Source organism: Meriones unguiculatus, chromosome 21 (assembly GCF_030254825.1).
Source record: "Meriones unguiculatus strain TT.TT164.6M chromosome 21, Bangor_MerUng_6.1, whole genome shotgun sequence".
In the NCBI taxonomy this organism is placed as follows: Eukaryota; Metazoa; Chordata; class Mammalia; order Rodentia; family Muridae; genus Meriones; species Meriones unguiculatus.
Window position 1 is genome coordinate 18,863,327 of NC_083368.1, and position 23,740 is coordinate 18,887,066.

General features: G+C 40.6%; 1 protein-coding gene across 5 annotated transcripts in view; it reads left to right on the forward strand.

The window, feature by feature from the left end:
* Reln (reelin) overlaps positions 1 to 23,740 on the forward strand; it is a 439,480-nt gene that overhangs the window by 196,647 nt on the left and 219,093 nt on the right. For all 5 annotated transcript variants that reach the window (XM_060373778.1, XM_060373779.1, XM_060373782.1 and 2 more), the window contains exon 7: positions 19,062 to 19,158. In XM_060373778.1, coding sequence (XP_060229761.1) covers positions 19,062 to 19,158 — 97 coding nt within the window. The remainder of the gene's footprint in view (positions 1 to 19,061; positions 19,159 to 23,740) is intronic.

Sequence of the window (23,740 nt, forward strand, 5' to 3'; positions counted from 1 at the left end):
GTACATGAACATAATAGTGAATGAACTCCGTGTGTTCCAAACAGTTTAAAGATGTGGATTGATTTAAAAAGTGACCGTTTTAGTTGGTGAGAAGATCAATGAGTAAAAGAATATAAACAACAGCCAGGCCTTTCCCTCTATAATAGAATTCTCTTCTTTCCTGTTGTATTCTATTCCGTTCTGTTCTATTCTCTTTCCCTGGAGTTGCTGACTATGCTAGTAATGTCTGTGTCCTTCCAGAAATCACTTATGCAAACACAGCAGAGTTATGAATTTCATTCGCAAACTGAGGTATCAGAAAGGTAAAGCTTTTTTAAAGTCTTCTGTAGTCCTTCTTAACTATTTTTTCTCATTGCCCACTAAGCGTTAATTCTGTTCAACTCTGGTTTGCCCTCTCTCGTTTGTCTAGATTTTAGCTAAGTTTCAGGAGTCATAGTGCAACGGCAGGCGCTAAGTAGGGACGCCCCTCTGACGCCCAGACATGCGTCTGTGTATACCTCTCAAGTCCTCCGTGATCAGCCCTAGTCTTTGAGGGCTCCAGGGCAGCTGCTGCTTCTGTTCCTGAATAAGGGCTTGAGAACTTCTCCTTGCTCAGGAAAGAAGGGGGGTGTGTATCTCCAGACAACCCTCCTGTACTCAGCTATACCGATGTGCAGCTGTTGACCCTCAGCCCTGTGGGGTACATTGATTCTTTGTTCCTCTGACCATCCCTTATCTCTCCTCCCTCCCACCCATCTCTGCTTGTTGTGTTTGAGAGTTAAGTTAGGAATGAGGAGCTCAAGTGGGCAGATGGAGTGGTGGCTCAGCCTTGAGAGAGGCTAGCTGGGCCACATGCAAGTCTGCCCCTAAATGACAGCCATATCCTCAACAATTCACAAGTGTCACTGAACTCAGAAGTGTGTGTGTGTGTGTGTGTGTATGAGACTGGAGTGCGGGTGAAGCAACAGGAGCCCAGTATTGTGGGTGACAGTTCCCCATCAGCAGTCTACCCCATTATAGCTGCATTGCTAGCAATAGAGAGGTCCACAATGTCTTGGTCATGCGGAAACAGCCTCCAAATCTTGCCCACACAAAAGGGTGGAAATTCTTTTTTTTTATTTCTTTTTTTATTTATTACAATTTATTTACTCTGTATCCCAGCTGGAGTCCTCTCCCTCATCCCCTCCCAACTCCATGTTCTCCCCCTCTTTCCTCTCATGCCCTTCCCCCAATCCATTGATAGGAGAGGTCCTCCTCCCCTTCCATCTGACCCTAGACTATCAGGTGGCAATTTCATAGGATTAAACTTAAACTTAGAGGAAGATTAGAAACCACAAATCAGGGGGCGGGGGGACGCTCAAGAGATGGCACAGTGGTTAAGAGAACTGGATGCTCTTCCAGAGGACCAAGGTTCAATTCCCAGCACCCATATGGCAGCTCACACCTGCAGCTCCAGTTCTAGAGCTTCTGACATCTTCAAACAGACATGCAAGCAAACCATCAATAAACATAAAAAATAAATTATATAAAAAATGTATTGGCTTAAGAAAAAAGGTGAAACAGAAACCACAGATCTGAAGGGCTGTCCGGTAGCTCAGAGGTAAGGCATTTACTGTGCTTTAAAGAAACTTTAAAGAACCTTTAAAGCACAAGGCTTTATATTTGAGTTTCTGTATCTCCAGAAACTACAAGCTTGCTTTAGCTTGTTAACACTTAACTCAGGTAACTACTGTTTCACACTGACATGTAGTTCTTTTTTTATGAATTAAACTAGAGTGACATCTATGTTATGAAGTAATGATGACCTTGAGAAAGTATATTTGGCAGAGATGTGCATATTTGTTAAAATAGAGATATATGTATTTCAGTTGTATAAAATTATCCCAATTTAAAAAGAATCATCAAGGGTTGGCAAGATGGATCAGCAGGTAACAGTGATTGCCATGCAAGCTTAGTGACCTGCATTTTATCCCTGGGGCCCTCCTGGAGGGGGAAGAAGCGACGGGCTGCACAGACTTGTCTGTTAACCTCCACACGTTCAGTGGCGTGCATATCTGCACGCAATAATCGCCAACAAAAATAATAGAAGAAAGCAACAAGGAAAGTAATAAATAAAGTATATGTCTAATTTACAGTGAGAGAGAAAGGAGGAGGGAGGGTGAGGGAGAAAGGGAGAAACAAAAATAAGTGGATTCTTAAAAATGATTAAGATGAGTTAGAAGTGTCTTTGTTCCTCCAGGCAATTATTGAGACAAGGAGGAATCTCTGTTCTGATGAAGTTCTGCCTTTAATGCTTGTTTTCTGCAGAAGGCATCCAGGGCTATAATGCCCTAGATGCTGGCGTTGTGAGTGCAGGGCTGCTAAAGAACGCAATGATGGATGGCAGCAAGAGAAGGCAGATGTTTCCCCCGCAGCACAGCAAGAGAACAATAATAATAGCAAAATGCGTCTTGCAGCCCAGACAGGAGCAGGAGCTGCTCCCCAAAGAAGCCTCTTTGCTGAGTGTGGGGCAGCTAGAACAAACACATGAGATTGTCTCAAACCCTATCGTGTGGGAAAGCCACTGTCCGCTAGCTACAGTTCAGAAAATCCCCAAATTGACAGCTGAAGATCACGGACTCTGCTGGGTCTGCGTACTCTTGAAATTACTAATTTGGTGAAGCAATTAATTTCAGCTAGGACAAAGATGGTGATTTGGCAGCTTATGGTACTTCTCCACTGAGAAGATCACTGTCTGAATAAAGAATATAAAAACACCGAGGTGTTAGGGCGAGGTGAGTCATTCTAGTGGAAGCTGCATCTCTAGGCACTTAGCCAACACAGGGAAAGGCCGGGCACCTGGCTGAACCACTTGGTAGGTCACTACCGTGTAGGAGACCCACGCACCACATAAATAAGGGGTTTCCGCTATTCAGGGATCAGGTGTGAGAACCACGTGTAAGCAGAGTCTTGAGATAACCAGCAAAAGGAACAATGAAAGGAACTGGGTGACATTATCATATTCGGGTTTGCCTGAAAGAGCTTGCTCAGGGTCCAGCAGCCCCAGTGGCAGTAGGTCAGAAGGCAGTGATGCTGATAGGGGAGAATAAAGTCCATCCATGGCTTTTACAGAAGTGACTCAGAGAGAGTGTAAACAGATGAGAAAAGGAAAGAACATGTATTCTACACTGACGTACCCTTGCCAGAGCCTCTGCTGGAGGATTATAATTTGATTTTTGGACACTTTAGTGCAGTGTTCTGATCATATATGAGATGCGTCTTTCGCATGTTTTCCTGTTATTTCCTCCCTGTTGGTTTCCTCCTGCTACAGTTTAGTCTCCAGGTTCTTTCATTAATAACATTTTCCTTTTATTTTGTAATTTTATTACAAAATTTCTGACTCTTCTTTTGCATTTAATCCCTTCCTCTTATTATTATTATTTTTTATTATTATTTACCATGATGTAATGTTCTAGGGACAGTCTTTACCTACAAGAGAAAGGTTAACCAGGAGGCATCCCGTTAATACAATAAGGTATAAATCTGGAGACTTATTACTTCCTTCTTTAATCTGTGTTTGAGATGGCAGAAACAAGAGCCCACTCAAGGGAATTGAATGTCAAGTACATTCGAAGCGAGTGAGAAAACATTTCTTCAAGCAGTATGTTGCAGACTTTTCCATAGTAGGCGATGAGTATGTGCAGTAGTAGGATTTTACAGGGGTTATTTTTAACCTGTTTGTCACCGTACCTGTTAATGAAGAAGAGATCAGATTTTTTTTTCAACTCCCTAGTGAAATCAGAAGACTTCTCTTACCTTCCACGGTGAGAAGTAATGAGAAAGAATGAGCTATAAATGGGGTTTGTCATTTTCACCTTTAAGGCATGATAGCTCCTTAGAAAAAAAGGCATGACATACTCAAAGGTGAGATTATTCTTATAGAGCAAATGTTCCTTGCTGTTACTCTAAAACTATTCTACATTTACAAAGAGATGAGTGTCTTTTGAAAATTACTTTTAAAAGCTTGATTTTTTTTTAATTCCTTCAAAATGGTTACATAAATAACTCCCAAATAAATGGCCATACTCTTTTGGTACCAAATATCTCTTTGTTACAAAATTAAGTTGGCATGTGCTGGGAGGCTGGGGCAAGAGAATTTCCATGAGTTCAAAGCCAGTCCAGCCTGAGCTACAGAGAGAGAACTAGGCTCATGAGATATACATAGCAAGACCTTGACTCAAAAAACAAATTCAAATACAACAAAATAAAATATAGCCAATGGTTGGGACAGCTTGATGGAAAGCCCCAGGAAGCAGGACCACTGCAGAACCACCAATTGCTCAGTAGCAGATGGCCTATGGAGTCTCATTTACCTTGAGAAATCACACATCAGCTTCTGGAGTCAGCACACAGTGTGGCCTGCGCTGGGGCAGAGACACGTTTCCTTTGCATGAATGGATTATAAGAATAATTGCCTTTTCTTTTTCCAGTTTTTTTAATTATTTATTAATTAATTACACTTTATTCATTTTGTATCACCCTTGTGGTTCCCTCCCTCCTCCTGTCCCAATCCCTCCCTTCCTCCACCCTCTGCATGCATGCCCCTCCCCAAGTCCACTGATAGGGGAGGACTTCTTTTCCTTCCTTCTGATCCTAGTCAATTAGGTCTCATCAGGAGTGGCTGCATTGTCTTCTTCTGTGGCCTGGTAATGCTGCTTCCTCCTCAGGGGGAGGTAATTAAAGAGCAGGCCAATCAGTTCATGTCACAGACAGTCTCTGTTCCTATTACAATGGAACCAACTTGGATACTGAATTACCATGGGCTACGTCTGTGCAGGGGTCTTAGGTTATCTCCATGCACAGTCCTTGGTTGGAGTATCAGTCTCTGGAAAGACCCCTGTGCTCAGATTTTTCGGTTCTGTTGTTCTTGTGGAGTTCCTGTCGTCTCCAGATCTTACTGTTTCCCACTTCTTTCATAAGATTCCCTGCACTCTGCCCAACAGTTGGCCATTAGTCTCAGCATCTGCATTTATAGTCTGCAGGGCAGAGCCTTTCAGAGGTCCTCTGTGTCAGGCTCCTGACTTGGTCCCTCTTTTCTCCTTCTTCTGATGTCTATCCTCTTTGCCTTTCTGGATAGGAATTGAGCATTTTAGTAAAAGTCCTCCCTTTTAATTAGTTTCTTTAGGTGTACAGATTTTAGTAGGTTTATCCTATATTATATGTCTATATGAGTGAGTATATACCGTGTGCATCTTTCTGCTTCAGGGATAGCTCACTCAGGATGATCTTTTCCAGATCCCACCATATACTTGCAAATTTCATGATTTCCTTGTTTTTTATTGCTGAGTAATATTCCATTGTGTAGATATACCACAATTTGTGCATCCATTCCTCCACTGAGGGGCATCTGGGCTGTTTCCAGCTTCTGGCTATTACAAATAAGGCTGCTACAAACATGGTTGAACAAATGTCATTATTATGTACTTGAGACTCTTTTGGGTATATGCCTAGGAGTGGTATAGCTGGATCTTGAGGAAGCACTGTTCCTAGTTGCCTGAGAAAGCGCCAGATTGATTTCCAGAGTAGTTGTACAAGTTTACATTCCCACCAACAGTGGAGGAGGGTTCCCCTTTCTCCACAACCTCTCCAGCATGTGTTGTCTCTTGAGTTTTTGATCTTTGCCATTCTAATGTGTATAAGGTGAAATCTTAGGGTTGTCTTGATTTGCATTTTCCTGATGGCTAATGAGGTTGAGCATTTTTAAGTGTTTATCTGCAATTCGATATTCCTCTATTGAGAATTCTCTGTTTAGCTCTGTACTCCATTTTTTAATTGGATTACTTGATTTTTTTGCTGTTTAACTTCTTTAGTTCTTTATATATACTGGATATTAGTCCTCTGTCAGATATAGTGTTAGTAAAGATCCTTTCCCAATCTGTAGGCTGTTGTTTTGTCCTTTGCTTTACAGAAGCTTTTCAGTTTCATGAGGTCCCATTTATTGATTGTTGCTCTTAGAGCCTGTGCTGTTGGTGTTCTATTTAGGAAGTTATCACCTGTGACAATGAGTTCAAGGCTCTTCCCCATTTTTTCTTCTAAGCAGTTTAGTGTGCCTGGTTTTATGTTGAGGTCTTTGATCCACTTGGACTTTAGTTTTGTGCAGGGTGATAAGTATGGATCTATTTGCATTTTTCTACATGTAGACATCCAGTTAGACCAGCACCATTTGTTGAAGATGCTGTCTTTTTTCCATTGAATGGTTTGGCATCTTTGTCAAAAATCAGGTGTCCATAAGTGTGTGGATTTATGTTAGGGTCTTCTATTCGATTCCATTGATCCAACCAGTCTGTTTCTATGCCAGTACCATGCAGTTTTGAGTATTGTTGCTTTATAGTACAGCTTGAGATTAGGGATGGAGATACCTCCCTGAAGATCTTTTACTGTAGAGAATTGTTTTAGCAATTCTGGGTTTCTTGTTATTCCATATGAAGTTGAGAATTTTTCTTTCAAGGTCTGTAAAGAATTGATGGGAATTACATTGAATCTGTAGGTTGCTTTTGGTAAGATGGCCGTTTTTACTATATTAATCCTGCCAAGCCGTGAGCATGGGAGATCGTTCCATCTTCTGATGTCTTCTTCTATTCTTTCTTCAGAGACTGGAAATTTTTTTCATACAAGTCTTTGACTTGCTTGGTTAGGTTCACACCAAGGTACTTTATGTCATTTGTGGCTATTGTGAAGGGTGTTGTTTCCCTAATTTCTTTCTTGGCCCTTTTGTCTTTTGTATACAGGGGGGCTACTGATTTTTTTGAGTTAATTTTATATCCAGCCACTTTGCTGAAGATGTTAATCAGCTGTAGGAGTTCCCTGGTAGAATTTTTGGGGTCACTCAGGTATACTATCATATCATCTGCAAATAGTGATACTTTGACTTCTTCCTTTCCAATTTGTATCCCCTTGATCTCCTTCAACTGTCTTATTGTTCTAGCAAGGACTTCCAGAACTATGTTGAAGAGATAAGGAGAGAGTGGGCAGCCTTGTCTTGTCCCTGATTTCGTGGTATTGCTTTAGGTTTCTCTCTGTTCAGTTTTATATTGGCTATAGACTTGCTGTATATCACCTTTACTATGTTTAGATATGTGCCTTGTATCCCTGATCTCTCCAATACTTTAAACATTAATGGATGTTGGATTTTGTCAAATGCTTTTTCAGCATCTAGGGAGATTATCATGTGGTTTTTCTCCTTCAGTTTGTTAATATGGTGGATCACATTGATGGATTTCCATATACTGAACCACCCCTGCATGCCTGGGATGAAGCCTACTTGGTTGTAGTGGATGATATCTTTGATGTGTTCTTGGATTCGGTTTGCAATTATTTTCTTGAGTATTTTTGCATCAATGATCATGAGGGAGATTGGCCTGAAATTCTCTTTTTTTTGTTGGGGCTTTGTGAGGTTTAAGTACGAAGGTGACTGTGTGGCTTTATAGAAGTTTGATAGTGTTCCTTGTGTTTCTATTTTGTGGAATAGTTTGAAGAGAATTGGTGTTAGCTCTTCTTTGGAGGTCTGGTAGAATTCTGTGCTGAAACCATCTGGCTCTGGGCTTTGTTTGCATGGTAGACTTTTGATGATAGCTTCTATTTCCTTAGGGGATATAGGATTATTTAATTGGTTTACCTGGTCTTGAGGCAGCTTTGGCATGTAGAATCGGTCAAAAAAATTGTCCATTTCATTTAGATTTTCAAATTTCGTGTTATATAGACTTTGGAAGTAAGACCTAATTATTGTTTGGATTTCTTCAGTGTCTGTGGTTATGTCCCCCTTTTCATTTCTGCTTTTGTTGATTTGGATAGTTTCTCTCTGCCTTTTAGTTAGTTTGACTAAGAGTTTGTCTATCTTGTTGATTTTCTCAAAGAACCAGCTCTTGGTTTCATTGATTCTTTGAATTGTTTTATTTGTTCTATTTTAAATTATTCTAATTTATTGATTTCAGCCCTGAGTTTGATTATTTCCAGCCATCTACTCCTCTTTGTTGTGTCTGCTTTTTTTTTCTAGGGCTTTTAAGTGAGCCATTAAGTTGCTTGCATGAGATGTTTCGAATTTCTTCTTGAAGGCACTTAGTGCTATGAACTTTCCGCTTAGCACTGCTTTCATTGTGTCCCATGGGTTTGGGTATGTTGTGCCTTCATTTTCATTGAATTCTAGGAAGTCTTTAATTTCTTTATTTCTTCTCTGACCCAGCTGTCATTTAGTAGCAAGTTGTTCAGTTTCCATGTGTGTGTAGGCCTTTTGCTATTTTTGTCATTGAGGTCCAGCTTTAGTCCATGGTGATCAGATAGGCTACATGGGATTATTTCAATCTTCTTGTATCTGTTGAGTCTTGATTTGTGACCAACTATATAGTCTGTTTTGGAGAAGGTTCCATGAGGTGCTGAGAAGAAGGTAAATTCTCTTGTGTTTGGGTGAAAGGTTCTATAGTTGTCCGTGAGGTCCATTTGATTCATGACCTCTGTCAGAGTTATTGTTTCTTTGTTTAATTTTTGTTTTGTTGAGTGGTCCTTTGTTGAGAGTGGGGTGTTGAAGTCTCCCACTATTAATGTGTGGAGATCTATGTGTGGTTTAAGTTTTATTAAAGTTTCTTTTACAAATGTGGGTGCCCTTGCATTTGGGGCATAGATGTTCAGGATTGTGATATCTTCCTGGTGGAATTTTCCCTTGATGAGTATGAAGTGTCCTTCCCCATCCCTTTTGATTAATTTTGGTTGAAAGTCTATTTTATTAGACATGAGAATGGCTATTCCTGCTTGCTTCTTGAGTCCATTTGCTTGGAAAACTGTCTTCCAGCCCTTTATTCTCAGGTAATGTCTATCTTTGTGATTTAGGTGTGTTTCTTGTATGCAACAGATTGTTGGGTCTTGTTTATGCATCCATTCTGTTAGTCTGTGTCTTTTTATTGGAGAATTGAGTCCACTGATGTTGAGGGAGATTAATGACCAGTGTCTGTTAGATCCTTTGATATTGATGTTGGCTATGGTAGTGTGTTTGTGTGTTTGGCTGCTTTTTGTTTTGCTGTAGTGAGGTTATTTGTTTCCTGTGTTTTCTTGAAAGTAGTTAGTTTTCTTGGGTTGTATTTTTCCTTCTAATATCTTCTGTTAACACTGGATTTGTGTGTAGGTATTGCTGAAATTTGTTGTTTTTTTTTTTGTCATTGAATATCTTGTTTTCTCCATCTATGAGGACTGAGAGTTTTCCTGGGTACCATAGCCTGTGCTGACATCTGTGTTCTCTTAGGGATTGCATGATATCCATCCAGGCTCTTCTGGCTTTCATAGTTTCTGTTGAGAAGTCAGGTGTGATTCTGATGGGTTTGCCATTATATGTTACTTGGCCTTTTTCCCTTGCAGCTTTTACTATTTTCTCTTTGTTCTGTATACTTACTGTTTTGATTATTATGTGACAGGAGGACTTTCTTTTCTGGTCTAATTTATTAGGTGTTCTGTAGGCCTCTTGTATTCTTATAGGCCTCCCCCTTAAGTTGGAGACATTTTCTTCAATGATTTTGTTGAAAATATTTTCTGGGCCTTGGAGGAGGGAATCTTCTTTTTCCTCTATTCCTATTATTCTTAGGTTTTGTCTTTTTATGTTGTCTTGGATTTCCTGGATGGTTTGTGGCAGGAATTTTTTAGATTTATTATTTTCTTTGATGGATACATCGATTTCTTCCATTGTATCTTTCACACATGAGATTCTTTCTTCCATCTCTTGTAGTCTGTTGGTTATGCTTACCTCTGTAGTTCCTGTTTTTTTTCCTAGGTTCTTCCTCTCCATGATTTCCTCCATTTGTGTTTTCTTTAAGTCTTCCAATTCTATCTTCAGATCTTGAACCATTTTGTTGATTTCCTTCTACCTGTCTACTGTATTTTCCTGTTTTTCCTTCAATTCCTTCAGCTGTTTGAACATTCCTGTTTCTTTTATTTCTTTCAGTGATTTAATCATTTCCTCTCTGAATGCCACAAACTGTTTGGCTGCATCTTCCTGTATCTTTACGGATGACCATAATCTGTTTTATCATATCTTCCCCTAATTTTTTATGCATTTTATTTGCTTCCTCCATTAACCTCTTCATAAGCATAGATTTAAGGTTATCTTCTTGAATTTCACTTATGTTAGGGTGTTCAGGGCTTTTTGCCCCTGGATAACTGGGTTCTGGGGATGCCATATTGCTTTGCCTTTTGTTGGTTGTGCTTTTTCGCTGGCCTCTACCCATCTCTCTGTCTCAGGTGTTGTCTGTTAATTTCTGGTGCCTGCTGGGTCCTGGGTGGGGAGGATCCACTTGGCAGGGTTCTGAAGTTCTCCTCTGCTTTTTTGGTATGGTCAACTGAATGGTGGTGCTTGTCAGGAATTGTCACAGTTCACTTCAGGTGTATGAACCTGTGTGGTAACTGTGGTGTTCAGGAAGGCTCTCCTCTCATCAGGAGAGGTCCTGGTGATGGCTGCCCTGCTGCTGGGTTTCTTGCTCTGAATTTAGTGAGCAGCAGCTGTTGCTCTTAAGGTGTAATTGTTGGGTGCAGCCCTCTTGAAGAACCAGGGATTCCCACAGTTTTGTCAGTTTAGCTAGGGATAACTGGTTGATCCTTGGAGCAGTATCTGAGGGCTGCTGTAATGGCTCTCTGGCTTTTGTAGGTCTAAGGATGCAGCTGTGTGCCCCAGTGCCCTAGTGGTACTCAATAGTGGCGGCTGAGCACAGTGCTCCTGCCTGCAGTAGAAGGCTAGAGCCTAGAGTCTACGTGAATCCAGAAAGTCTTTTGGAGCTGGGAATCCTGAGCATTGGACCTGATGATCCCCCCCGCTGTGGGGTTTCCTCCTGACAGGGACACCCAATCTTTGCTTTGGGGACAGCTGTTCTGTCTGTGATGGCAAGTAGAACCTACAGGCACAGACTTACGTGGCTCAGCCTTTCTATCTTTCTGGGGATTGGGCACCTGGGTGTCTGCTGAAACTGGGTAATTTTTCCCGAGACTTTTTTGGGGTGGTAGTATCGGCTGAGTGCTCTGAGATCAGACCAGCCGTTCCCCTCCTTGTGGGTTTGCACCCAACAGAGAAACTCAGTCTCTGGTGCCCTGGGGCCCACAGTTCTATCTGGGACAGCGAGTCAGGTGCACAAGCAGGACTCTGCGCTGATGCCTAGGTCCCCGGCTCGCTCTGGGCTGGCTCCTGGGCACCCACGGAACCCAGAGTCTTTTCCAGGGGATGTCTGGGTGACCTAAGGTCAGTCCCAATTATTTCCTGCACCGTGGGGTTATCTCTCGACTGGAAATCTCAATCTCTGATGTTGTAGTGCCCATGGTTCAGTCTGGGACAGTGATCAGAGCACGCTGGCGTGCGGCTCTGGGCTGGCAACCAAGCGCCTGGTGGAATAGGGATCACTTCCGAGGTTTATCCAGGTGAGTTAAAGCTGATTGAATCCCTCGCCATGGAGTATCCTCTCACCTGGGAAACACAATCACTTGTGTTTTAGGGCTGAGAGTTCTGATTGCTGGTCACTGTGCCGATCCTGCTGTACTGCTAGACTCAGAACGAGAGTCGTCCTGCGCTGCCATCTTGCTGAATCCTCCTCTGTTTCCAGTTTTAAAGAATTTCTGTGAACAAAACAAATATTAAAATTACTTTAACATCTCTATACAAAACTGCTAGTGACTAGACTGTTCTGGCTCATTAGAAGGCAGACTGCTTCTTTGTGGGGCTGAGTAAAGGATTGACCTCTTCAGAGGTAATAAATTATGGATAGATAATGTGATGTCCTAGGTCTTAGGGACAAAGGCTGCATATCTCAAATGAGAATCTAATGCTAAGTGATTGTCAGTGACTTTCCACGTGGCTAACTCATTTCACTGGTGTGCCTGACTAAAGGCTGGGTGTTTCACTCTGATCTGATAGAAGGATGAGTCATGTCATCTGGAGACTCGGGAAAATAATATTTCAATTACTTATTTATTGTTATCGGGGTGATGTCACCACCAACCATTCATAAATCTGTAATTGTGCAAAAGAGTTCAATTTTCTCATTAATCCTCCCCCTTTCCTGTGTCCCAAAGGCCCATCTAGTCACTGCAGTGTGTGGGTCTCTGTCTCCACATCCACAAGGCCCTCATGATTCTCCCAGGTGCTGAATGGGTGGCTGAGTGTGTCGCCATGCCCAATAACTTTAAAATCAGAATAAATTACGTAACTACACCTTTAGAAGTACGCTGTCTATTCAAATGCACACCATATAAAATTCTTGAGAACATAAACACCTGAATTGTACTTTTGCTTAAAAGAAAGAAAAAAAGAGATAGAAAATAGCAAGCTTAGAGGGTGCTTCAGAGTCGATTACAGTGAAAGCAAAACCTGGATCAAAGAACTTCTTCATATTTCATGACCATGTTTGAGCCTCACAGTTTTGTTGGATGGCCTTCATATTTATTGATTGTTTTATACTTTTGATAGCAAAGGGAAGAAGGGAGAAGAGGGAAGGGGAAATGAAAGTATAAACATAAAATAGGTTTTGATTAGTTATCCAAGGATATCTAGAAGTAAAGGGAGCATTGACTTAATTTTTACACACACCAGTCCTGTGAATTCTCTTAGTGTTCTATGAAATCCATTTCATTATCTCACTTTTATAGGATTTTATTAGTGAAACCAAATCTCTTTATCTTTAAAAATGAAAAAAATAATTTTAAGAGCAATCATCACAGAATTTCAAAATAAGCCATGGCAGGAAAAAAAAAAAAGACAAACATTCTCTATAGCACATTCCTTTTTATAGAACTGGAGGTCTTGTGTCTTATTGGCTGTGTTCAGAGTCAACTGGCAACCTGATTTCTAATCCTAGTTCATACTTTATCAGATGCAGAGCTAATGAGATGCAGTGATGCTGCAAGTCTGCCTTAACTGGATGCTCTGTGGACTTCGGTAATAAAGGAGACTCATGTGGAACCTGAGCATGCAATAAATAGGCCAGAGAAGGTTTAATAAATCCCAGTCTCACGTCATCTTTGAGAATTACATGTATTTCCATTAAAATGGGTTTTAATCATATTGTTCATGATGGAATACATTTTAATGTGAACAGTTCCTATAATGCATCATGGTTTCTGATGAATTCTTATGTACATCTCTTTCAAGCTGGGGAAATGGGAAAAAGGAGAAAGGGTCTCTTAGATTAGAGAAACAGTCCATAGTTTTGCCATTAGGAAGAGAGGGAATTCCTTTCTAATCCTTAGCCTGGGAGGTCACATTCCTTTTTAAATTGAGAAACAAAAGCCTGTTTAACTGGGATTATGTAAAACTTCCTCCTTCCCACACATTTGGGAGACTATTCTCCCTAACTCTACAAAGCCCATCATTTTCCTCAGAAGGAGTTCAGAGGAAGAAGTCCAGTTATGAGGCCACAGATTCAAATGTCACAGCAAACAGCACCTTTTATTTTCCTCTCTGAGCTTCCATAAAATCGGGCTACTCATCACCAAATTTGACCCCAGTTCTTGGAAACTTATGAACTGTTCCACAAAAGAATAAAATTTCAGACATCCAGAGGTTTGGATTTTGAGAAAGGAGGCTAGGAAGAAAGAATACATAACACTTAGGAATGGTTTTGAAATCCTAAGTTAGTCAGAAATTATTCTTCAAGTTTATGTGATGATTTGCATCCGTAGAGTTTTAAAATTCACACTGTCCTTTGGAAATGGATCACAATTCTCTTCTGAGAAACTCCAAGTTTTCTTTGTACTGTTCCATCTCCCTCAGAACTGTTCCCACATCATGAGCTGATGGTTTTTTTCCCCTTTGTGATACTAGGCTTCACAGTGTGCAGTTGCGCAATGTTTAATATTCATGATAGGGAAGAAATGCCAGAAAGGTCATGTGCTATGTTCGCTATCAGGAATTTTACATTGACGAGCTGCATGGGTTGGCTGGGACAATTATGGGAGCAAACCCACTGCCATTAAACCATGGGAAGCTGGAGGAGATGTCGTAGAAGGAAGTTATACTAAAGACCAATGATGATAGTCTGAGCTCAGAAACCAGACTCAGGATAACAGAAATGCATCCCAGGAATACAGTTTTGGACCTCTTCTCCCTGTCCCCCTGCCCCTAAAAATATATGCTCTTATGGTTTCAACCAGATCCTAAGCTGTCGTTTCTGGTAGTCTGGCTTTTCATCTGTGGTTGTCATTGCAGGCAGGGAACATCAGTCTCCATATGTGGTCATTCCTGCATCTTGTGCTGCCCAGTGTGGTAGGCACTAGTCACATGAGACTGAAATAGCACTAGTCCCAGTTAACATAGAAATTACAACTTGAGGGCTACTATGCCATTAATAATTTTTATGTTAATTACATGCAAAACATATGATTTGAATATATTAGGTTAACTCAAACTTCTTGAGAGTTAATTCGTTGGCTTCTTTATTTGGGGCTTTTTGACCGTTTGTCTTCTGGTGTTGCCATTCGGAGAATAGAGTCTAGGACCTTGCACTTGCCAGGCAAATGCCCCACTACCAATCTACCCTCCCTGCCCTGTTTATTTAGTCTGTAGTGTGGCTAATAGGAAGTTGAAAACCGCACTCATTTATCTACATACGAGGGTAGAGAGGTGTAGGTGTGGAGTAAAGGGACAACTTACATGAGCAGGTCTGCTCCTTCCATCATGGCGATTCTGGGGATCCTCTCAGGCCTGGCAGCAGACCCTTTCCCGTCTGAACCTTCTCTTTCTCTGGCCTGCAAGCTGGAAGTTGTTTATATGACTCCTATACCATGTTTGAGTTACATTAGTAGCCCTAGATTTGGGGGCTGTCAGTCCATCATCTACATAGCAATTTTCCCTGAAATTTGGATTTGTTTCGTGGCTCTGCCTTTGTAAACAAGATAGTGGGAGTCAGAACATAGTTCGGTAAATTACTAGTTATGTCACCTTGGACAGTAATATATCTAAATTTCAGTTTTAGCATCTCTATATAAGAATAAAAAAATAGATGACAATAGTTTTATGTGATTGAGGGTTTGTTTGTAGACTCCCTGCCATAGTACCTGTCAGTCACTCCGTCAGAGGTATGTGAAACACTCTACTTCCTAAGCCTGCAATTTGCAATCTATGTACCAGTATGATTACAGTCAGACTGACCTACTGAGCTAACTGTTCAGCTTATAGATCGTGATTTCTGCATATTTCATTCCCTACAAACCTTGACCTTTCTTGCTTGCATGCTTCATTTCTAGCACCCCCTTAGGACCAGCTGAGGGGCCTTCTTCAGAAACTCTCTCTTATTCTCCCAGTTTTGAAGGAGTCCCACCACGGTCAGTATAGATCCCTAATTTAAGGACAGAGTAGCTATGGAATATGTTGCAATCCTTTGGTTCAGATTGCGGCTCTCCAGCTTCATAGTTACGGAACCTTGAATGAATATCTTTTCTTCTCTGAAGGTCATTATTCTTATTAGTGAAAATGAAGACTGTAACCTCTGTCCTCTGAGAGGAGAGTTTGAAAACTTTCAATGTGCTTAGGACACCCAACCACATAAAACATGCCAGAACTATCTACCATCTCATGGATAGCCTCTTTTGGAACTGTTTGTTTACTCCTCGGCCTTTCCATCGGGAATGCAAACTGCTGAAATAAATAGCATCATATAAGTCAGCCATTACACTGCTAAAGCTAAGTACAGCGCCTGTCAGTCCTTCCTGTGGTGGTAACAGAGGAGTGCATTAATAAATGGTGAAAGAATAAACACCACTCGCAGCTAAGAGAAGGGCTAGACTTGACCACCTAGAGGGATAGGCATTCGGGGTAAATTAAAATAAATTATGTTGATAAACGCAGTCAGATTGTGAGAAAATCAAGCAAAGGGCATTTAAAAGCATTGGCAGGAAGCCCACTGCCAATCCCATCAATCCTTGGGGAAGCCTTTCTTCCTCCAAAGCAATAGCTGACACTTGGGAGTCTTTAAGTGTCTAAATAGGGTAGCCTTCTTCAATATTTTTTTAAGTTCTGGAAATATGATACACAGCGCTGGACAGGAAGGTCTAGAAGAGTTGTTGAGACGCTTGGGAAGGAGAGCTCACCTGTTGATGCTTCCTCTTCCCTTGTGTTTATTTTGTTCGCCCCCATGGAGTGGACTTGATCCTCCAAACTCACTCCACACTTCTCTGGTCGCCGACTCTCTAACTCAAGGCTGTTAGGTGTCTACCTCTGCACTGCCTTTAAACAATACACCAAAATGCAGATTCTGCCAGTATCTGCTCAATCAAAAGCATAGAGGAGGAGGTTTTCCTCATATGTAATTGATTAGGGAATACATGGAGCTAAAATGGTTACTACAGAGCCTCAAATAGCCAACCTAAGATTTATATGGATAACAACATCTTTAGTGAGGTGTCTGTAGAGCAATAGGTCTCAACCTGTGGGTCACAACCCTTTTGGGGGTTGAGTGATACTTTCACAGGGGTTGCCTAAGGCCATTAGAAATATCAGATGTTTACAATTCACAACAGTGGCAAAACCACAGTTATGAAGTAGCAACAAAAATAATATCGTGGTTGGGAGTCACCACAACCTGATGAACTGTATTAAAAGGTCACATCATTGGGAAGATTGAGAACTACTGTCTTAGAGGCTCGATGGCAGCTAGATATCATAAGTTTTGAATATGCTCTTACTTTTTCTCTGCCAAGCTATTTGATAATGACAACTTTTAAATAACCCTCATCTACCACTAATATAAGAAGCTGATTAATTCCATAGCAATGAAAAAAAATCCCAATATGATTCTTAAAATTTTACCTTCTTTGTATGGATGTTTTGTCTGGATATATGTCTGTGCACCATGTATCTTCCGGGTGACCATGGAGCTGAAAGGACAGCACCGGATCCCCTGGGACTGGGGTTACAGATGACTGTGAGCTACTGTGTGGGTGTCATCTCTCCAGCCCTCCCCTAATATAATTTTTATGCTACTTCTTTATACTTCTTTTATAGTCCATTTTTAAAACTAAGACAACAATAGGGAGAAATTCATCTAACATACTCTGTATCAGGGAGAAGGGAATCAAATATGCCAGTTTTGTACAAGCCAAAAAGTATAGAAATTCATGAGAAATTAATGGTGGTAATAATTTTATTAATAGTAATAAGGTAATAACTCATGCATAGTATGTGCCAGGCAGTATTATGAGATTTTTATTTAGGACCTCAGACCTTAAGAATAATTCTTCTTATAAAGTTGTAGTACATTCAATTATTTATTCGACCAGTATTTATGAATACTACATATAGTAAATAAACATGCCAAAAATGAATACAAATTTGGTTCTTTGCCCTTCCAAAGCTATTGCGTTTCTTCTAATGTCAAGGACATTTTATTAGACTCTTGTATCACAGTAATCAAGAAACGATTCCAACTTCCTGCTAAGATTTATGATACAATGAAGTACACCATAAATCCTTATTAGAATTTTTTTTTCTTTGAAAAAACTTTAAAGATAGTTGCCATTGCTGATCTACTGTGGGCACAGCTGAAAAGGCTAGTACAGCAGCCATTTGCTCTAAATAGTCAAATGAGTAAAAAAGTACTTAGATTCATTTGCCAAGTTTAGACTTACTGAGCTTCTGCCTCGTGCCCTACGGGGCTGTGTGATCTCTCTTCACACTCTGTCTTCCTGTCTGGATGGAGCTGCTGCCCCCTCCCTGAAAGCATAAACAATAGAGAGATAACATGGTGATCTGCCAAGCAAAGGGCACTGTGCCCTTTCTACACCTGGAAAGGGAAGGTTTTTGAAAATATTGTTGCTGCATCAATAAAGCTCTCGTGTGGTTTGAGGACCAGACCAGGGAAATATAGATCTTTCTTCCTACATGTTAGATGTATAATGATTATAGGTGGAAATGTTACAGTGAGGAGCATTATAAATGTTACTGAACATATCCAAAGTCAAATCCTGAGTAGGCATACCTTCAACTTCTACTAGAGAGCTATGAAAAAATATATTTTGATCCTGTCTTACATTTTTATTAGCTACATTAATTTACAGTTATAAAATAGAGGACTAAATTATTTTTTGTAGTTGTTCCTGTTTCTTTTTTTATAATTTATTCATTTTATATCCAGATTGTAGTCCCCTTCCTCGTCTCCTCCTGGTCCCACCCTTCTTCAGTCCTCCTCCCATTCCCCTCCCCTATTTCTCAGAAATGGGGAGCCCTTCTTCCCTATCATCTGGCCCTAGCCTATCAAGTCTTATCAGGATTGCCTGCATTCTCTTCCTCTGGCCTGGCAAGGCAGACCCGCCAGGGGGAAGTGATCAAAGAGTGGGCAACAGTCCATGTCAGAGATAGCCCTTGCTCCCCTTACTAGGGAACCCACATGGAGACTGTGATGCCTATTGGCTACATCTGAGCAGAGGTGTCTAGGTCCTCTCCATGCCTGATCCTTGATGGGTGCATCAGTCTCTGCAGGAGTTAACATAAGTCAGTATCCAAAATTTGCTTGCATTTGAACCTGTGTATATTCCTTAGTTATGAGGAGATTGAACTTGATGCCATTATTTTTAGCATAGTGGAATATAAACATGTAAGTTTGCCTGTGAATAGGTACTTAAAACATTCATACTGACTACAATGCAAACTATTATGAGAACCCTTTCATTTTAGAGATAGAGATCTTTAGTTTAGTATGTAAGTGGATGTTCCTTTTTTTTTATTTTTAACCCTTGAAGCTGTTCTTGTATTGGCCCCATTGGGCTTGTATATCTTCTAACAATTGATAATAGCGCATTCCTTTAGGAAATCCTGCTTTGGGACTACTTCTGCACTGTCACTTTCTACATACTCGTCTATTTGAAATTTGGGTCAGGACGTTATACACGTTTTATTCATGAGAAAATTGAAACTTTGGGAGGTTGAGGGAATTTCCCACCATTTCACGTTACTGTCAGGACTTCCTGGCTTTGCGCCTTCTGAGTCTTGTCAGGATCCAGTGCACCGTGTCTGTGCAGTGATAGTTGGAGCCCAGTAACTGTAACTTGTACTGCTTAGTCCCCAGACTGAGAATGCATTCTGTATTCTGCAGGGTTGAATGTAGCAACTGTGAGATTGGAGAGCAATGTGGAACAATCATGCATGGCAACGCTGTCACCTTCTGTGAGCCGTATGGTCCTCGAGAGCTGGTAAGTATGTGCACCGAAGCACGCTGCTTTATCACGGTACTTACTTCGTGTCCTGTCGACAAAAGCTGCTTTGATTCTCTAGGAGCGCAGATGGAAGTTTGAAGTATTATTTGTATTATTAACAATGTCTCAAAGTTGGGAGACATAGTTTTATGCTTATTTTCAAATATGAAAATGAGGCGTTCAGTGACAAAACTGGCAGCATCAGTGTGTCTTACTAAATGTTATTCGTTACTGTGATTAAATGGATTGAAACACATGATTATGTATATGTACAAAATGTGTATCATAAAAACAAAGTGTGACTTTCTGAGTTCTTATACAAAGCCTTGCTCTGATCATCAGTATTATTTTCTCCTTACAAGTCAAGAGTTACTTTATTTTTTAATTTTTTCTTCATTATTAGTATTATTATTATTTATTCAATTTTATCCCAACTGCAGTACCCTCCCTCATCTCCTCATTACTTTAAAACTTTGGTTCCTAACAATAGATGAACTTTTTTTTTTGATGGATTTTCTTTTAAAGAATGTACCGATAACTGAGTTTTTGTTTGTTTGTTTTTTAATATGATTCATGCCAAATGACTCCAGGTAGTTACTGTCCTTTAATTTAGGGCATTAGCCATTGCTTGAGAAGGTAAGTTCTGGAATTAATACCTGCAGTGAGCATTCTAAATGAAAAACAATGCAACCACTCACCATCAGCGTATGGCTAATAAGCCTTTTGTTTTGGCTTGGTCCTTTTTTCTGACATGAAGACTGCATTCGTTTCATGTCCCTGAAAAGGCCATCAAAGCGTTGTTGCATCAGGTCCTGGCTAGGTTCCTCTGACTCTGTCATGTTCTTTGTACCGCCTGGTGCCCGGCTGTTTGCCTCCCAACAGCTCTATTCTCTCCTTCTCCCACAGCTTCTGCCCTTTTCTCGGCAGCTTGTCTTCTCATATCCAGGTCACACATTGTGCTCCAAAGTCGCTAACTTTAAAAGTTGTCAGAAGATTAGCTTCCATAGTAAAGAGGGAGAAAAGCACCATATAAAGAACTAAAGGGTGATTTATTTATCAAAATGTAGAAGCCAATTAACTCTGCAACATGTTCTTACTTTATTCTGCTTGAATTCCCCTTTTGTGGTAACAGATATACTTAACCTAGGCACTTCAGGACATTTGTGGAGTTTCCAATTGCAAGTAGATCACGAACAGAATTAATTAGATGCAAATTAAAATAATAGGTGCTTATAATTCAAGTCTCACAAGGTGTTACAATACCTGCAGACAAATATGACTCTGGTGGTGAAGTTCTTTCTGAAAAACAAAATAAATTTGCTAGTATGCTTTAAATAATATACCTTGAATGAATTAATTATCTATAAGCTTTAATATAAAATTAGTTTTATTGTAGTTAATTGAGCTGAGAATTACTGCATATTTTAGGAGGTGCTCCATTCAGTAATATTTCTAAAAATATTGGCAGGGGACATAAAATTATTTTATAATATAATGCCATAATTTGTATTTCTATAAATCCACATATTAAGTAAAAACTGAATTATCCAGCTTTCTTGATCAACATGAATTTAATTCTGATTGTTTCTGTAGCTCAGTATGTTTATTACTAGATTTGATACCCCAGTTGGTTGGCTTTGAGTTGTATATCTGAGATTAGTTTATACTCACGTATTAACCCTGCAATCTCAGCATGAGGCAGAGAGGCAGAGGGAGAGTAAGTTTGATGCCAGCCTGGGATACATAGCAAGTCCCTGTCTCTAGATGTTTAAGTAATAATAATAATCTTCTAAGATATAAGAGTAGCATGTTTTTTATGTTCCCATCGTAAGTGTTTCCTGAAAATGAATGTGTTCTGTAGAGCCAAAGAGGTAGTTTAACAATAACAACAATTTATTTCTCAGTAGTGCATTACTCTCCTAAGGGCCAAAGTGTACATAATATCCAACTTGTGCTTACAGAAAGCAAGCCAGTCAAATGAAAAGCAAGGCATTCAGTTGTCGGTTAATAGTATATTTACTACAATTTGAACCTTTTCATGGAACTCCAAAACAGTCCAGCCAAAGCCATGATGCACGAGGACTGATGGAGAACGTCAGCCCTGAAACATTGCCTGTAAGCAGCAGGCCCAGCCCGCTTACTTTTCATAATCCAGTTTCTACGGAGCCAGGAAACGAAGAATCACAAACCCAGAGGCTTGGGTGGTTAGGGCTTTGTCTTTTTGTCCAAAGTCCTAGGCTTCAAGTCTGGATGTGAGGGTTCCAGGGCTAGGTCAGGCTTCTCTCCCCAAGGAGGCCCCCAACATCGAAGATATGTGTGTTGAGGAATCAGGAAGATATTTGCTTCAGTATGACTGACACAGGCAAGATGTGTAGTGCCCAAGAACTGCCTTCTGGTGCCGGTAGTTGCTCCAGGATCCTGGAGAAGAATCCAGCCAAGGGTATAAACTGACAACCCTGGTCAGGCTGTTGTCTGGGTCATCTTGAGCTCGGGTCTGGCGGTATGGGCCCCTGCAAAGCTCCTGGCTCCTGGAATTTGAGACAATATAAAGAAGAAAAATAGAAACCAAAAACAAGCCAAAGGAACAAAATTGTGTTAGTCAGGCAGAGTGGGGCCTCTCTCAGAAGGCTGAAAGGAAAGAGCAAAGGACAGTGTGGAAGGACCTGCTCTCGAAGCTGAATTCTTCAGACTGTTTCATGCTGCCGATGTGCACTGCATTCTGGAAAGCTTGTCTCTGTCATTTGGGTCTCTGGGATCCTCAGACATCTAGTTAACTGTTCAAGTCTCCGGATTTTAGCTAGTGACACTCAACTTCATTTATTTTGCTAATGTAAGATGAAGATAAAGAGAAATATATTCTTGGAACTTGAAATGAGTTGTGCCATTCTCTTTTTAAAAGTATTTATTTATTTGTAGTGCTATAAGATTAGACACAGGGCCCCACACAGGATGGACAAGCTCTCAACACTGAGCTGTGTCCCCATTCCTAGACTTGAAGATGTGTTTTAGTTACAGTGGTAAGCTAGACTAAAAGACTGTTAAATTCAGTCTTTCTATTTGATATAGTTTGAAACTTATTTTTTTTGAAAGCACTGAGATTTGCTGAGAAAAAATTCTTATCAGACATTCATAATTATTATTTATCAAAAACCCATAAGAGTCCCTTTTGTTTCCATAATGTCAGATATAAAATCTTAATAATGTTAATGTAAAATTATACATTTGAATGCTAGAGTAATAATTTATAAAAACCCAATTATATATTATGTCTTTTTGTCTTCATCTTTCCTATTATTTGTTTATGCATAGATACATATGTGTGCACATCCACATATGTGTATGTGTGTGTGTGTGTGTGTATCAGAGGCCAGAGGTCACTTTTGGTCATCTTCCTCAATTATTCTCTGTAGGCGCCTTTTTAGCCTATTTTATTTTAATTTCTCATACTTCTACATCCCTTCCAATCCTCCAACACTAGGTTGGAGAGAAAGAAGGTTAATGGGAAGAGGGGTCATAGACTCCTTTCTGCTAGTTAGGGTCTTTGGGGTTTTTTAGGGCAAGTCCAACCTTTGTTTCTCCAACTTCTCGTCAAGCTGCATCAACAGCAGCCAGGAGCAGTACGGGGAGTAGCAGCGACCTTCTTTCTCAGAGGCCCCTTCTCTCTCCTGACTCTGGCACTTATTCCCTATCAAGAGTCCCCAGAATTAAACTCTCTGCAGCTGGCAAAGATCGCACCCTTCTCAGAGCCTGCAGGACACAAATGGTCTGCTGCTGGGGACATATCCCATGTCCCACACATAGGGTTAAAACAAAAACACTTTTACATAACGTAACTGAGTTTTTAAAGACACCAAAACTTCCACTACAGCTCTGTATGTTATGTTTTGAGACATGGTCTCTCACTGATTGACTCAGCAGCCCACCATTGCTGTTTAATGAGCTGGCTGGCAAGCTCTAGGGATCTATAAGTCTCTGCCCTGCCCCTGTCCAGCCTTGGGTTACAGATGAGCCCCTTTGTGTTCAAGCTTTTAGATGGGTACTGGGGATCTGAACTTGGGTCCTCGTGTTTGCCCAGCAAAACACTCTATTATTTTGTAGCTGACGGTTTTACTAATATGGGTAGGTATAGTAATGAGAGAGCATCAAACATCACAGGAGTCCTCAGCCTGCCTCGTGAAGGAAAAATACAGAATCGATGACTAAGCAAAAGCTAGAGTCACCTTGGCTAGCAGGGTTTCACACAGTACGTTGCTACTCACTAGCCGGGGTCACAGCCATGGGACTTGATCAGACAGGTGGCATGCATCATTAATTACATCACTACATAAACTGCTGAGGACTCTCTAGGATGCTCTGTGCACCAGCAGCAGCAACAAATGCAGTGCTTTTAATTTATATAATACCACTACTTCAAAAAACCCACATTCGGAAGTGTCTCATGATTCATCTGGGGATCTATTCAGCTGCGCAACATCATTCAACTTATTTTAATACGAAATCATCCAAGGGGAGGCCCATGAGGGCAGATAGTTAAACTTACTTTAAAGGTTATTGGGGATAAGCAGATTTCTTTTCAAAG